The sequence below is a fragment of the Pongo pygmaeus genome, chromosome 20, assembly GCF_028885625.2.
Source record: "Pongo pygmaeus isolate AG05252 chromosome 20, NHGRI_mPonPyg2-v2.0_pri, whole genome shotgun sequence".
Classification (NCBI taxonomy): Eukaryota; Metazoa; Chordata; class Mammalia; order Primates; family Hominidae; genus Pongo; species Pongo pygmaeus.
In genome coordinates, this window is record NC_072393.2 from 34,877,430 (window position 1) to 34,894,291 (window position 16,862).

Here is a 16,862-nt window from a genome sequence, read left to right on the forward strand (position 1 = left end):
ACTGTAGTCGAAGCTACTCGGGAGGCTGAAGCAGGAGAATGGCTTGAACCCGGGAGGCAGAGCTTGCAGTGAACCAAGATCGCGCTACTGCACTCCAGCCTGGGTGACAGTGCGAGACTCCATCTCAAAAAAAAAGAAAAAAAGAGAAAAAAAAATATATATACATACATAGCATTAAAACAATTGCAGGAAAGACACCAAATCTGTTACCAGCAGTTTTCTGTGTGGTGAAATTTGTAGTTTTTATTTCATTATACTTTTCTGGGTTTTTCTAGGCTTTCAGCAAGAAATACTGGCAAAAGGAAATGAACAGTTTTCAGAGACTTACTTTAAAACAGAGTTAAAGGAACACACATGAAATTGGTAACAGTGGCTGCCTCTGGGGTCGGCATGGGAGAAGGCCTTCCCTTATAGCTTGCACCCTCCCATACCTTTTAAATTTTGTACCAGGCAGGTATTACTTATTCAAAAATAAATAAATTTCTACAAAGAAGATACAGATATATTAATACTAAAACTACAGGAGCTGAGAAGCAGCGCTTGATTTCCTGGGAGAAATAAAGAAAAGTGCTTTTGGCTCCTGGGGGAGATGAGACTCCAGGTTCAGGCTGCCCTTTTAGGCCCAAAGCCTCCAAGTCACCCCAGGACCCAGCTAGTTCCAGCGTCTTCACTCAGCAAGGCCTGCTCCATCAGACATGAAACTGGTCAGGAGTTGGACCATCTCCTCCCTGGGCATTTTTCCCTGCGGTAGGGGTGGGAGGCTGTGGGAGGGGCTGCAGTAGACACTGGGCCTCTGAGCTGGGACCACCTGTGTTCCCTGGGCCTGACACAGACCAGGACCTGATGCACGAGTAAGAATGAATGGTGCCCAATTGCCTAACAAAGGGAACTCAATTTCAGCCCCGATTGTTCCAGAAGGATTTGCTGTAAGCAACCGGAGAAGTTGGCATTTGTTCAACGTGGAAAAAGTGTCCCCCAACTTTGAAGCACTGAACCAAACATCTTTGTTGAGGTTTCACTCTCATGATATCTGCAAATCAACGTTTTTTCCTTCACACTAAAAACGGGCAACTTTAGAGCCCACTAAAGCTATACAAAATTGGGAGGGGGCATGCTCTGATTTTCCATTTTTAGTTCCAGGGACCGTATGAAGGACTTATTTGCAGGAAGAGCAGGAATGATCAGTTCAACAAGAAAAGCCACACTCAGTTTTCACAGACAGACAACCCCTCCTTCCCACCCCTGCCCTGTCCCGCATCAACTTAAGTGGCACATAAATGATTAAAGTGGCTTCATTAACTCCAGGAGTGTGGCCTGTGCTAGGGCACCTGATTTGTGCTAGACAAGGCCAGAGGAAGAGCAATTGCTCTACAAGAGAAAGGCTCGGCCCTTCCTTAATCACCATGGGTTATAATTCACCCTGACGTCCTTACACACATGGAGGTGCCAGGATACTGAGCTTTCCTCTAAGCGGGGCCTCAGCAGAAGTGCCTCTCTCCGAGCCTCCACGGGCTGAGAGGAGAGCCCCAAGTCCCTGCCCTGCCCCAGGACCTGGGGACCAAGGAATAACACTTTTTGTAGAGATGGAGGTCTCACTATATTGCCCAGGCGAGTTTCAAACTCTTGGCCTCAAGCAATCCTCCCACTTTGGCCTCCAAAAGTGCTGGGATTAGCATGAGCCACCTCGCCTGACCTACTCTTGCATTCTTTAAAGCCACAAATCTGGTACCTTCCCTCTTGTTTCATTTGTAAGACTTTGAATGTTAGAGATATTTTACACATAATATGTGGGAAAATGGCTTTTTAGAAAAACATTTATTGTAATCGATCACATTCAAGTTGTAGTTCTGAAAGTGAAGTGAAAACACACAGTACAACTATGCCTCAGTATCCATGGGGGATGGGTTCCAGGACTGCAACCTCAACCCTCAGACACCAACATCTGAGGATGCTCAAGTCCCTGATGGGCAATGGCGCAGCGTTTGCATATAACCTACACACACCTTCCTGTATAATTTAAATCACCCCTAGATTTCCTATAATACCAAATACACTATAAATGCTATGTAAATATGCTACACCATATTGTTTAGGGAATAATGGCAAGAAAAAAAGGTCTGTACATGTTCAGTACAGATGCAATTTTTTTTTTCAAATATTTTCTATCCAAGGCTGGTTGGATCTAAATGTGGAGCCCACAGTTACAGAGAGCTGACTGTACTGGGGAAATCTTTAGGGTAGAAACATTTCTTAGAGATGGTTTATATCACACCACTTCAGAAAGAGCAATACAGGCATACCTCATTCTACTATGCTTTGTGGATACTGTGTTTTTTTTTAAATTGAAGGTTTGTAGCAGCCTGGCGTCAGGCAAGTCTATTTGGCACCATTTTCCAATAGCATGTGCTCACTTTGTGTTTCTGTGTCAGCATTTTGAACAATAAATATTTTTAAATTAAGGTTTCTACATTTTTTAGACATAATGCTATTGCACATTTAATGGACTGCAATATGCGGTAAATATGACTTTTAGATGCACTGGGAAACTAAAACAATGTGCTTCCTTGCTTTATTGTGATGTTGGCTTTACCGAGGTGGTCTGGAACTGAACCCACAATATCTCCGAGATATGCCTGTACTTTTTACTAAAAATATCTCATTTGAGAAGTAAACCTCAAGAACTACCATGACTTTTCAGATGGGAAGAGCGAGGCCCTGGCAGGGCGAGTCTAGGTGTGCAGCCTAGCGGGGGCCGGGTTCAAGTCCACTCGGTATTTGAGGCTTCACTCAGCAGGCCGCCCGTCCCCTCCATGGGGCCATTCGGCAGTCCTTGGGTAGGGGAGGGCTGCACTACGAGGTAAACATGATTCCAGCATGGGCTGCTCCAAGGCCCTGAGACCCCAGGGCCTGCAGGGGGTGGGATCCAGTCCTGCAGCAGGTGCTCGGAAGAGGAATCATCTCCCAAGATGAGAAGTCCCCGGGGAGAGGATGAAGTGTGGTCAGACCGTCGGGTGAGCGTGATCACTTCCCCAGACCCACGCGGGTGAGAGGACTCAGCAGACGCCTCTGAAGCCTGCGGCAGGCAGGCCTTTACTCTTCGCTGGGGGGCCAGTCAGAGGGCTGTCATGGCACGCCAGTGCACATGCCACCAACACATACTGCTTCATCAGTAATTTCTGGAACATGACACTGCACAGAGGTGGCCTCTCCAGCAGGACGTTACTAGTAATACACTGATGATGTGGAGATTCCCCAGGGGCATCCACTGGGCTTCTCCCAACTCCCAAGCCACCTCTTCAGAGTCACAGAGTCATCTAAAGGGGCCCCCCCACCTCCCCGAAGGCATGGCCTAGTCATCATACTGGATCTCGGCCCGCAGCTCCTTGGTGACGTAGTTCACCAGCATGGCCAGCAGCTGCTGCTGCAGGGCCTCGCTGCCCATGACCAGGGCGGTCAGCTGCACAGCGTCCGTCCACTCCAGGTGCCTGATGATGGCTGCGGCTTCGTTAAAGAGCCTCTGTTGCTCAGTAGGGGGCAGCTCCATTAGGATCTGAGGAACCGGCTTAAACTGTCCACTTGTCATCCAGGCACCTAACAGCCCCCCGACAGCCCCCCCTAGAAAACATGGAATCATTCAATTAGTGGGTTTTATTCATAAGCAATGGCCTTACTTAAGTTCCCACTGAGTGCACACCACCATCACCATGAGCAGGCACATTCATGAGCAGGCCGCAGCGGGCTCAGCCGGTGCCACGCCTGCTCCGCCAGCCCGTGTGGAGGGCAAAGGTTTATGCGGTCTTCTGTCCATTTGGCTCAGATAATCGACACCCAACATGCATTCCCTGGGCTTTGCATTTAAGGATGCGAAATGAAGCCTGCCTGCCCCATCTCCTACCTCAGTGCTGGGCCCACTAAGATCTTCTTCATGAGCTGACGGAGGTGTCTGGGCTTACTGTAAAAATCCCTCTCTAATCACAAAGGAGAATGCTGAGAAACAAATGCATTTTCTTTTTTTCTTTTCTTTTTTTTTTGAGATGGAGTCTCGCTCTGTTGCCCAGGCTGGAGTGCAATGGCATGATCTCGGCTCGCTGCAACCTCTGCCTCCCAGGTTCAAGCAATTCTCCCACCTCAGCCTCCCAAGTAGCTGGGATTACAGGCGCACGCCACCACACCTGGCTAATTTTTGTATTTTTGTAGAAACAGGGTTTCACCATGTTGGCCAGGCTGGTCTTGAACTCCTGACCTCAGGTGATCTGCCTACCTCGGCCCCGCAAAGTGCTGGGATTATAGGCATGAGCCACCGCAACCAGCCACAAATGCATTTTCAAGAGAAACCATCTTAGGCTGGGTGCGGTGGCTCACGCCTGTAATATCAGCACTTTGGGAGGCCAAGGCAGGTGGATCACCTGAGGTCAGGAGTTCGACACCAGCCTGGCCAACATGGTGAAACACCATCTCTACTAAAAATACAAAAATTAGCTGGGCTTGGGGGCACATGCCTGTAATCCCAGATACTTGGAATCTGAGGCAGGAGAATCACTTGAATCCGGGAGGTGGAGGTTGCAGTGAGCTGAGATCACACCACTACACTCCAGCCTGGGTGGCAGAGCAAGACTCTGTCTCCAAAAAAGAAACCATCTCAGTGGTGAGACTGAATTTCCTCCACCAGGCAGCTGATATGCTCCTTGCCCCTGAACTTACAAAATCTTCAGTGAACCCATGTGGTTAAAGGACCTGGGGACAGATAAGGAGGCTCTTTCCTCTTGAAGCAGTGCTTTTCATAGAACCCCTCCAAGTTGTACAATCGATAAATAACAAACTGGCCAGGCGCGGTGGCTCACGCCTGTAATCCCAGCACTTTGAGAGGCCGAGGTGGGCGAATCACGAGGTCAGGAGTTGGAGACTAGCCTGGCCAACATGGTGAAACTCCATCTCTACTAAAAATACAAAAAATTAGCCAGGCATAGTGGCGGGTGCCTGTAATCCCAGCTACTGGCTGAGGCAGGAGAATCACTTGAACCCGGGAGGCAGAAGTTGCAGTGAGCCAAGATTGTGCCACTGCACTCCAGCCCGGGCAAGAGAGTGAGACTCCATCTCAAAAAACTAAAAATAAATATCAAATCTAAGGTAGTTTACTATTTCTCCTTCTGCCACCCTAAAAGGGCAGAAACATTATTTTTTAAATGTAAACTCATTGCCAAGGCTATGTCATGCTATTCTGGGACTTAAAGACCTTGTATCCACTGAAAGTTCTACCTGAAGAGGCCACGTGCAGAATATGGTGCAGAGGAAGGGAAGGTGCCCTAGGGAAGAGGTCCAAAGTCAAGTGCCTCCAAGAGCCAGGGAGGAACTAAGAAGAGTGAAGGGGCGGTTGGGCCTTACCCGGCCTCTCCCCTGCTGAGGTTGGATGGATGGCAGGCTCTGACTTCATCCCAATCTATAGTCTGGGCCAACCAAGCCTTGAATTGCATGGACCTTCTGAGGCCCAGGACACAGAAGAGCTGGACAGCTTGGTTCCTATTGAGTGGCAGTGGCTACTTCACGCCAGTTCATTGCTACCACACAAAATACCAGATTTGTAGCTTTAAAACGTCTCACGATTTTTAAATATCACCAATCAGATATTTAAAGATGAAGCCCACTAGACTTAGTGACTCACTTTCAACAGACAGAGTATGGAAAGGGAAACAGAAACTTTGCAGTGGAAAAACCCAGCAAACACGCCCTTAACCAAGTGTTCAAGGTCAACATCACTGACGTCATGTGAATATCACATACCCCCAGAATTAATGCAAGACAAGGGAAAGGGGCACGTCACCTCCCAGGCATGCCTCCCAAAGACTCCTAAGTCCAGTACCATCCTAAACACATCTGGCAAATTCAAAGTGAGAGATGTTCTACGAAATACCTGCCCAGTACTCCTCAAAACTATCAAGGTTGTGAACAAGGAAAGTCTGAGAAAGTGTTAAAGGCCAGAGGAGACTAAGAAAGCAGGCGATTCAATGCAATGTGGTGTCTTAGACTGGATCCTGAAACCAAAAAAAAAAAAAAAAAAGGCCATTAATGCAGAAACTGGTGAAACCCAAATCAAGTCAAGTCTGGAGAATGGTTAATAGTAACATATTCATTGGTGTTGCTTTCTTAGGTTTTTTTTGTTTTGTTTTGTTTTCCTTAGAATCTCACTCTGTTGCCCAGTTTGGAGTGCAGTGGTGTGATCATACCTCACTGCAGCCTCAAACTCCTAGGCTCAAGCAGTCCTCCCACCTTGGCCTCCCAAGTAGCTGGGATTACAGGCATGAACCACCACGCCTGGCTAATTTTTTTTTTTTTTTTCGTAGAGACGGGGTCTCATTATGTTGCCCAGTCTGGTCTCGAACTGCTGGGCTCAAGCGATCTTTCAGTCTCAAGCTTCCCAAAGTGCTGAGACTACAGAGGCATGGGCCACTGCACCCAGCCCATTTTAGTTTTGACAAGCACACAGTAATACATGTGAACGCTAGGAGAACTGAAACTGGATGGAGGATATACAGGAATCCTTTGTACTATCTTCGCAACTTCTCTGTAAACCTAATATTATTGTGAAATGAAAAGTTTCTTTCAAAAATGCAACCCAGGCCAGAGAGAACCCACTGGCAGGCTGGACTTAGACAACAGGCAGCAAAACCAGTGCTTGCTTCCTCTGGAAGTCAAGCACTGAGGCCCCTAGAGCAGACACTACCCCAGGTACTGAGCAGGGGCCAGCCCCATACCCCAGAAGCTGAATGCCACACGCAGACAGGGTTCACCTCCTCTGCAAAAGAAAGGCACATTCTGGGGAGGGAAAACCAGCTAATTTACAAGTTTTACTGAACTTCTCCCCATGACACCAGTGAAATGCTCCGAGTGGACAAGAGTTGCACTCATGTGCACTAAACCTTTATGAGAACATCAATATTTGATTTAGAGCAGCACTTAATGCAAAAAGTCGCCAGGAATATCGACCAGCAAATTACTGGCTCTTCGGAGAGGAGAAAACTCCTTTGTTTTCAGGGTAAAATGATGCTCCCGCCCATGCCCAGGGACTGGAAGTAGTGAATCCCCCGGGCTCTCTTAGTGGACATCCTGTTCTCCACCAGCTTTTACTCAATCTGAATAAAATATGTGCTCCCAAAATAGCATCTGGGCGCAGCTATATGATAAAATGATCCCCAAAGCCTTCCCCTGAGCACTGAGATGGAGGTGGGGGCACAGATGCAGAGTGTCATCGAGGAAGAAGGAAACAGCCTTGTCTCCCCCATCTCCGGTTCCTTCCCGGATGGCAAGATGCTGAAGTCAGGCCTCACTAATTCATGGAGTTTGGAAAGGAAAATACGGAAAGGGAAGGTCTGGGGCCACCCACACATTTATTTTTCTCCTCAGTGTGAGCCTCAGCTTAACGAAATGTCCTTGAATGTCAATCCCACTGCAGAAGGGAAGAACAGGGCAGGAACGCGGCCAGCGAGCTGGGGAACGGAAGCCAACCTCAGCAGAAAAGCGCTTCTCTCTCTCACCTGTGAGCATGGAGACTGCATGCTACACAGAAAGGATCTCCACCAGACGGTAAGCTCTCCAGGCCCCATGTCCCCAGCTCAGGCTGGCCAGCACAGAGCAGGCATGTGGCAAGTATCTGCCACGCCCGATACGACAAATGAAGCCATCATAAGAATCCCTGTTAAACTGCAGCAGGTCCCTGCAGCCACCTAGAGGGAGGCCTCGCCTGGCCCCTGCCTAGCTCAGGTCTGAAGAACGTTCAGCTCTCTGACTCCATCTATGGTTTGGGCCACAGCCCCAGGCCAGGTAGACCTTCTGAGGCTCAGGACACAGGAATTCTTCCTTCCCCAAGCCAAATAAAGTAACTTCATCCTAGCTCCAAGGAACAGTGGAAAAATTAGCCAAACTTTCATTCATTGCCTGAAATTGATTCTCAAATAGAAGCAGGTGGTAAATGGCCAGGCACGGTGGCTCATGCCTGTAATCCTAGCACTTTGGGAGGCCCAGGCAGGTGGATCACTTGTGGCCAGGAGTTTGAGACCAGCCTGGCCAAAAGGACAAAACCCTGTCTCTACTAAAAATACAAAAATTAGCCGGTGTGGTGGCACACACCTGTAGTCCCAGCTACTCAGGAGGCTGAGGCAGGAGAATCACTCGAACCCGCGAGGCAGAGGTTGCGGTGAGCCGAGATCATGCCACTGCACTCCAGTCTGGGCGACAGAGCAAGACTCTGTCTCAAAAAGGAAAGAAAAAAAGCAGGTGGTAAAGGAGGTGGGCAGGCCCTCTAGGGGTGAAAGGCAGTTCTTTTGGTGGTCTCTTTCAGAACAAGGGAGATCTCTCAGAGTGAGCTGGCTCACATGAAATGGCCACACCACATGTGCTGAGAAGGCGCATGGCCCCTCCCAGCTTCCTCCCTGGTTTCCTTTCTGCAGGGACCTGGCAGTCATGATCAGGGTGAGGGAGGCCACCATGGGATCCAGGACACCCTGGTATCTTCAGAGGCCTGTTGCTCTGATACTTATTCTGGGATCCCAGCACTGGGGGAAAGATGCCTCTAGGCCCAAATGACACAGATGCCATTTACAAGAGTGCCCCACACTTCTAAGACATTCACATAGAAGCTTGCATTTTCCAATGGGACAAATTATATCTGCAAAGATCATTTCGCAGAGGCAACCTTAACTCCACCAACTTCTCCCACGAGACGCATGGCACCACTTGTACAAGTTCATTTCTCCCTGTGTTTCTTTTCTTTTTTCTTTTTCCTTTTTTTTGAGATAGAGTCTTGTTCTGTCACCCAGGCTGGAGTGCAATGGCACGATCTTGGCTCACTGCAATCTTTGCCTCCCAGGTTTAAGCGATTCTCCTGCCTCAGCCTCCCGAGTAGCTGGGATTACAGACACCCAGACAACCTGCCACCACGCCCAGCTATTTTTTGTATTTTTAGTAGAGACGGGGTTTCACCATGTTGGCCAGGCTAGTCTCAAACTCCTGACCTCAGGTGATCCGCCCGCCTCAGCCTCCCAAAGTGCTGGGATTACAGGCATGAGCCACTGCGCCTGGCCTTCTCCCTGTGTTTCAACGGCCCTTTTATGACATCCCCGAGGCTGGCTATCTCTGTGAGACAACTGCACTTACCAACGGCGAGTCCCGGTGGGCCGCCCACCAAACCCCCAACGAAGGCGACGGCCCCTGTGACCAGGGCACCCTTCCCAGAGTGCTTGACAGCTGCCTTCATCTTCCTCTCCCCAGAAAGGGAGCACAGCAGCTTCATGATGTCCTCCACCATGATGGTCATCGTGGCGGGCCTTCGAGGGAGAAGTTCAGAGGGACAGTTTTAACGAGCGTAAGAGTATTTCCATCCCAATGCCACTCTAGTTCCTAGAGTTTTAAGGAAGGGTCCCCCTTTTCAGGAGAGCACAGCAGCTCCAAGCGCCTGTATGACAGACAGCATCCAGACGGTGTTAAGTTCCCACAGACAGGGCAGGCAGCAGTTAGTGAATAAGCAAATAGCAGCAGCTGAGTGGATGAAAGGTCTTCTTTGCCCTCTGATTAACTTCTGACTTACGACAGATTAAGGAGCAACCCGGCCACATGTTCTGCTGCTTCATCACGAGGGAGGTGGTCTGACCCTTCTGGCATCAGTGGCCTTTGCACTGGCCCGGGGCATGCCCTGCACACAAAGCCCAGCAGAGACCAGGAAGTCCCAGCGTGAGGCATCTGAACCGAGGCCAACCCAGAGCCAGGGAAGGGACGGGATCCTGTGAGCACACGGGCACTGACCTGCGGTGGGCCCTGAGCAGAGGGTCAGATACCTCCCTTCTATGACGGAGACAGTCCCTACAGGCTGGATTCTCAGACAGTGCCAGCAGGATGAGCAGGAAGTGCCTGGCATAAGTCTGGAAGCCTGCAGGCTCCCGACCCAGGATGGCTCTGAACGAACACTGTTACTCACACACACACTGGGCTGCCTTAAACAACTGTTCTTAAAAATCAACACAGTTGTACCCATGGGACACTAGAAGCAAGGACAAGATAAAGCAGGGAGACAAAGCAACTGGAGAAAAAATACATGAAATCATTCCCAGGCTTTGCGATACATATGGATAGACAGACGGACGGGCGAGTGGACCTTTAGCACAACGACTTTTAGCACAATCCTCCGGGGTAGGGAAAATGTGTGCCATGCTGGAGCCAGGGCAGGGAGCAGCGGGCTCTGGAGAGACCAAAGGCTGAGAAAATCAAAGACCCCCACAAGGTGGGGGGTCTCCTCAGAGCTCTGGCTGAGCCCAAGGCTCCAGCAGTACTTCCCTTTCTCACCAGCACTTCCCATTTCATTCTAGGTGGAAATATTGAAACAGGTACTACAGCAATTTGACTGAGGAAGTTATGGATAGATTCTATTGCTTATTATCTTTTTTCTTTTTTTTTTTTTTTTTTTTTGAGATGCGGTCTTGCTTTGTTGCCCAGGCTGGAGTGCAGTGGCACGATCACAACTCACTGCAGCCTCGACCTCCTGGGCTCAAGCGATCCTCCCACCTCAGCCTCCTGAGTAGATGGGACTACAGGTGTGCAATCACCACGCCCAGCTAATTTTATTTTTATTTTTATTTTTAGTAGAGATGACTACTATGTTGCCCAGGCTGGTCTTGAACTCCTGGGCTCAAGAGATCCTCCTACCTTAGCCTCTCAAAGTGTTAGGATTACAAGCATGAGCCACTACATTTGGCCTTAATATCTTTGGGTTATATGTTATGTGAGGTTTTTTTGTTTTGTTTGTTGTTGTTTGTTTGTTTGTTTTTAAGAGACAGTGTCTCTTGTTGCCCAAGCTGGTGTGCAGTGGTGCGATCATGGCTCACTGCAGCCTTGAACTCCTGGGCTACAGTGATCCTCCCACCTCAGTCTCCTGACTAGCTGGGGCTAAAGGCCCACTAAAGTGTTGCTAAAGGCAACACTACACTCAGCTAATTTTTTGTTTTCATAGAGACAGGGTCTCGCAATGTTGCCCAGCCTGGTCTTGACTTCCTGAGCTCAAGCAATCTTCCTGCCTCAGCCTCCCAGAGTGCTGGGATTACAGGTGTGGGCCACCGTACCCAGACATGTATGCTTTTCTGACCCAACAATGATCCAGAAGCAGAAGTCCCTACTGTAAAATTACTCTCCCAATCCTGGGATATAATTTTGAGCCCAGAGAACAAACCCATGAATCCATGAGAGGACCACAGAGTCAGGTCCTCAGAACTTCTCTGCAGTCCCAGGAGAACATCCTGCGCTCCTGCCCCTGTAAATTTCCCTTCTTTTTCCCCGTTGGTACACATTAGACCTGTGATTCTCCACAAGTGCACGGGAATCACTGAAAACCTTGTCAGATACAGCCAATATGAGAGGGTAAGATTCTGCATTTCCAACAAGCCCCCAGAGTGCTCCTCTGATCTCACTTTGGGCAGCAAGACCCCAAAAGGGCATAACGCAGGACTCTGACATTCGTTACTCAGTCTTCAAATTCAGAAATTGCAAACAAGCACCCCTAGATATGTCTTTTTGGCTCCATGGAGTATGAGAGGCAGTGGGAGAGCAGGCCTTGTAAGCCCTGCTCACATAAGGGACTGGAGGAGCACTCAGGCCTGTGGGTCCCTGCTCTGGCTACCCTGTGCCCTGGGTCTCCCAAAACCTGGTCTCCTGGTTTCCAGGCCCTGCCCAGCTCCTTTGCTTGCTGACAGGTTGAATGCCTCCTCCTTCTCCCCAGAAGAGAACCCCCTTCCACTATTCCAGTGGTCAAGATTTGTTTACATACAAATGTCTAAACAATAAAATGGTATTATAACAGTGTCAGGACTGAACAGGCAGAACCCACCCAGAAATGGGGACAAGGAGCGCAGAACCTGATGTATCCAGTCACCATGGTCCTGAAAAGCTATCACACAAACAAAATGACATAGATAGCTAGATAGAGATATCTAGAGAGGTTTTTTTTTTTTTTTTTTTTTTTTGAGACAGAGTCTGCTCCGTCACCTAGGCTGGAGTGTAGTGGCGCGATCTTGGCTCACTGCAGCCTCCGCCTCCCACGTTCAAGCGATTCTCCTGCCTCAACCTCCCGAATAGCTGGGATTACAGACATGCACCACCACACCTGGCTAATTTTTGTATTTTTAGTAGAGATGGGGTTTCACCATGTTGGCCAGGCTGGTCTTGAACTTCTGGCCTCAGGTGATCTGCCTGCCTTGGCCTCTCAAAGTGCTGGGATTACAGGCGTGAGCCACCGCGTCCAGCACAAAATGAGATATATTTCAAGTACATATTAAGGTAACCAAAGGAAATAATTTTACAGTAAAATCTTACAAAAAGCTCAAAATCCTGGTGTAAAATATCTAATCACCTTTGAGCTTAGTTCTGGTTTATATCCAGCTTTTCATCTGTCAATTATATTGGAAAAAGAGGCACTGCCCAGGTCTCAGGAGGGCCCCTTTGGAGGCTGCAAGGAACCTCCCTTTCCCAGGGTGTGAAGACCCTGAGCCCTGCCATGCTTGGTCTGCAAGGCTGGCTTCCAGGCCAGTGCCCAGACACCACTCCCAAAACAGGTTTTCTGCAGTTTTGGGTCTGCACTCTCAAAACAGTTTCTGCACAGCAAGAAAATGCATGTAGAAGCGGAAAGAAGGAAGGCAGGAAACAGATACATAACCACTTTAGCTCTACTGGCTACCACCAAAAAAAAAAAACCTATCTTCCCACCTGCTCCGAATGACTTTAAGTGAAAATCTACAGAGGCTAAAGAGATGTCCTTGCAAAAATGCTACTTCCAACTCTACCTGCTCCAGCCAGGCCGGCATCAGTGGAGAGGAGAGAGAGAAATCAATTAGGCAAATAGTTAGGGCAAGGGTCCTTGGCAGAATTCCCTTCTAACAAAAAGCAGCCTAAGAGGTTGTTTCCCTTTCAGGAAACACAGATAAGGAAGGCAAGCTCTAACAGAGAAAGGGGGTCCCCTGTGTGACATACAGACATATGGTGGGCCCCAGTAAGCACAGTCCTCTCCCTTCTTAGAAATACTCAAGACACGGCCGGGCGCGGTGGCTCACGCTTGTAATTCCAGCACTTTGGGAGGCCGAGGTGGGCAGATCAGGAGGTCAAGAGATCGAGACTATCCTGGCCAACATGGTGAAAACCCATCTCTACTAAAAAAATACAAAAATTAGCCAGGTGTCGTGGTGCTCGCCTGTAATCCCAGCTACTTGGGAGGCTGAGGCAGGAGAACCACTTGAACCCGGGAGGCGGAGGTTGCAGTGAGCTGAGATCACGCCACTGCACTCCAGCCTGGCGGCAGAGGAGCGGGACTCCATCTCAAAAAAAAAGAAAAAAGAAATACTCAGACACAGAGGCTTGCATGGCACTGATAAGAAGAGCTACCCTGGACCAGGCATGTCTACCTTGGAGGGTTCTACCCCCTACCCCCCAACCTTTTTCACACATACACAGTAGGAAGAAATAAGCAACATGGAGTAGTAACACAGGCTAAGAAGCCCACATGTGCACTAGAAAGGGTGGGGTGAGGACTCAGAAATTCGTACCTTATGTAAATGAAGCACCCCTCCCACCAGCTTTTCTATAAAAACCCTTGCATTTCACTGTAAAATGGCAACCCATCTTTCTGGGACCCCTCTCCGATCCAGAGAGCTTTCTTTCTTTCGCTTATTAAACTTCTGCTCTAACCTACCCTCTGGAGTGTCTGCGTCCTTGATTCCTTGGCCATGAGACCAAGAACTTCGGTGACATCTCAGACAATGAGGCAGGTTTCACTGAGACACAAGCCCAAGGTTCTGCAGAATGGGAGGGCCAGCAGCTATCACTGTGTGTGTGAGGGCAGGCAGAGGAAGTCACTGTGTTTTAATAGTCCCCGCACCACGGGTAGAGATGTTGTGGCTGACTCGATCCAAGGTTTAATTTCTTTGCAGTAATCATTTCAGAAGTTAGAGCATTAACAGGCTCTTGTTGGGGAAGAAAGGTAACTCCATCTCCTGAGCCCTTGCTAAAAAGCTCAGCTTCCTGAATTCTCCAGGCTCGCCAGATTGAGAGGGAAGCCCACCCTGCTCCTTCTCCCACCACAAGGCTGCCTTTGTCTGTAAATGACAGGGAAGTGGGTGAGGAGGGAGGATGGGGACAGACCTCAGGGGGTGGGAGTGTGGCTCCCCACCCTCCACTGTATCACGCCTATTTCACACTCAGATTTGTCCACACACCAGGCCCTGATCACAGGAAGCCCATCTGCCAGCCACAGGGAAGGCAAACGCCAACTTGAAGCCCCAGTTTCTCGCAGGTGCCCGGGCTGCTCTGAGAGATACAAAGCGATGGAGACAAGCCCATCTCACCGAGAGCAGCCTAGCTTTCTGAGTTTGGACCAGATTGTAAGAGATAAGGGAGAGGAAGGCTTCAGATAGCTCTGAAGAGAGCTATCTGACCTCCAAGTACCCTGTTCTTTAACAAAAAATTAGATCTGGCTCTTGTCAACATTGACCTCCCACCTCTCCATACCCCAGCGCAAAGGCAGTAGGTGGATCCCACCAGCAAACATTTTTGGATTAGCTCATAGTTGTTTTTTTAAAACAAATTAGTTGCCAATATTTAAAAATCAGGAGATTTTGCATGCACCTCAGATTCCTGATTTCTCCTGAAAAATCAGAAGACCAGATCACATTGGACCTGCCATTCTGTGTAGCAATGGAGGCCAGGGCTGAGCAGGGGCCATCCCCTGCCCATCCGCATACAGCAGGGCCCTGCCCTCTCTACCCCAGCCTCTCCTGGCAGCATCCACCTTACCTATCTACTTGATCAATAAACAGATCACTTCAAAGCTTCTCAAAGTATCCCTCTTTCTTTTTTTTTCTTTCCTTCCTTCCTTTTCTCTTTCTCTTTCTTTCTCTCTTTCTTTCCCTCTCCCCTTCCTTCCTGCTTTTTTTGTTGTTGTTGTTGTTGTTGTTTCCAGAAACGCAGTCTCCCTATGTTGCCTAGGCTGGTCGGGAACTGGCCTCAAGCAATTCTTCAGCCTCGGCCTCCCGAGTAGCTGGAACTACAGGTGCTCTTCCAAGATGGTGAAACCCCGTCTCTACTTAAAAATACAAAAATTGGTCGGGGCGGCTCACGTCTGTAATCCCAGCACTGTAGAAGGCTGAGGCAGGTGGATCGCAAGGTCAGGAGTTTGAGACTAGCCTGGCCAATATGGCGAAACTCCGTCTCTACTAAAAAAAAAAATTAGCCAGGCTTGGTGGTGTCGCCTGTTATCCCAGCTACTAGGGAGGCTGAGGCAGGGGAATTGCTTGAACGAGGGAGGTGAGGTTGCAGTGAGCCAAGATCGCGCCATTGCATTCCAGCCTGGACAACAGAGCAAGACTGCATTAAAAAAAAAAAAAAAAAAAAAAAAAAAAAAAGCTCAACAAACTACCTGTCACCCCCAAAACTAATCTCACCGCCTAAATCATTAACGACCCTTCCTGACCAAATCTAAACTAGCGCCCAGATCTTCTTCCCAAATGGCTCAGCCAGCTCCGCTGCCCCACAGGTGTCCTGTCAGGATCCGCTTCACATTTATAATACCTAGCACCCCACCCCAGCCCCGCCCCGCCCCTGCCCCACAGCCACCCCCACTCTACCCCACCCCTACCCATCACATTCCGCACCCCACCCCCGCCAAACCCACATCCCCCACCCCACTCACTCCCCACCCAACCTCACCCACTCCCACCACGTCCACCACCCGCACCCCACCCCCACCCACCACACCCATGCCTACACCACTCCTGAGTGACAGCCAGCCAGGGCCCGGGACTCTAGTTCCAGCTCTGCTGCTTACTTGTGTGACTTCAGCCTCTCCGTGCCTCAGTTTCTCCATCGGGACAATGACTACACTAACAGTGTCCACCCCGGCACCTGGAGGGCCGGGCTCCCGGCAGGGCGGGGACCCCCTCCCCAAGGCGCTCCCGGGCTTCCAGGCCTGCTCTTGGGGTGCCCCCTCCTCTCGCGGGGCGCGGCCTGGGAGGCGCCCCGCCCCGGCTCCGGGCGCACCTTTACCTGTGGGGAGCGGAGGCCTGCGGGGCGCCCTCGGCGATCAGAGGCGGCTGCGGCCCGGGCCTGGCTGGCCCCAGGCTCCCAGCCCAGCTCCCCGGCCCCGGCCCCAGCCCCGCGGAGGGTCGCGCAGACCTTGGTGGCGGCCCCGGCGCTGGCCCCGCCCTCTGTCCCGCCTTCCGGCTGCGCCGGGCCTTCCGGGAAGCCACGCGCTGGGCCAGCTCCTGGCTCCGAGCTGCGCCCGGCCTTAGGGGGACCCGGGGGTCGCTGCTGGGCACCCCCTCCCCGGTCCTGGCCCACCCCGCCGCTGACACCAGGGCCCTGGCTTGGGTTGCGGGTGGCGCGCCGAGACGAGGCTCCCGGAGAGGAGTCCTGGGGACCGCAAGGCCGCGCTCCCACAGACCCAGCCCTGCCCTTCTCCCACGCGCACGCACGATCACATCCGGGCCCCGTGCACCTGCCTCCAGGACCGCGGGGACCTCCCGGAGACCTCCCTCCCTTTGGCCTGGAGGACCCCTCCCCGCAGTCTGGGCGCGGAAGAGAGCACAGGGGCATCTGGAGGTCAAGGGTGCTGCGTCCGTATTTGGTGAATGTGTGGGCCGGATCCAGATTTCCGCTGTTCCAGAGCCTGCTCTGGAGCCTCTGGGTCTGGGGGTTGCAAAAGGAGAAGCAGACTGGGTGGGACCCGTAATCCCAGCTGCCAGTGAGGCTGAGGAGGGAGGATTGCTTGAGCCCAGCAGTTGGAGCGTGGGCAACACAGTGACATCCCATCTCTACAAATAATAATAAAAATTAGGCCGGGT

General features: G+C 50.6%; 1 protein-coding gene across 5 annotated transcripts; it reads right to left on the minus strand.

Annotated features, from left to right (window-relative positions):
• Positions 1-1,800: 1,800 nt before the first annotated feature.
• C20H19orf12 (chromosome 20 C19orf12 homolog) lies at positions 1,801-16,408 on the minus strand. Of its 5 annotated transcripts, XM_054465267.2 has the most exons (4): positions 15,848-16,052; positions 13,718-14,120; positions 9,148-9,317; positions 1,801-3,615 (listed from the first exon to the last, which is right to left on the minus strand). In XM_054465267.2, exons 2-4 carry the CDS (start codon positions 13,774-13,776, stop codon positions 3,350-3,352), a joined length of 495 nt encoding a protein of 164 aa, XP_054321242.2. In that variant the 5' UTR covers positions 13,777-14,120; positions 15,848-16,052; the 3' UTR covers positions 1,801-3,349. The 5 variants fall into 5 exon arrangements, with proteins under 5 accessions (XP_054321242.2, XP_054321243.2, XP_054321244.2 ...); XM_054465268.2 differs by lacking the exons at positions 13,718-14,120; positions 15,848-16,052 and adding an exon at positions 16,066-16,408; XM_054465269.2 differs by lacking the exon at positions 13,718-14,120.
• Between the last annotated feature and the right edge of the window lie 454 nt (positions 16,409-16,862).

Coding starts and splice junctions, on each gene's coding strand:
- C20H19orf12 (XM_054465267.2), bottom strand. CDS start 13,776: ATGTCACCGAAGTTCTTGGTCTCATGGCCAAGGAATCAAGGACGCAGA. Junction 9,318..13,717: donor GGACGCAGACACTCCAGAGG/GTAGGTTAGAGC, acceptor TCTCCCTCGAAG/GCCCGCCACGATGACCATCA. Junction 3,616..9,147: donor CCCACCGGGACTCGCCGTTG/GTAAGTGCAGTT, acceptor CATGTTTTCTAG/GGGGGGCTGTCGGGGGGCTG.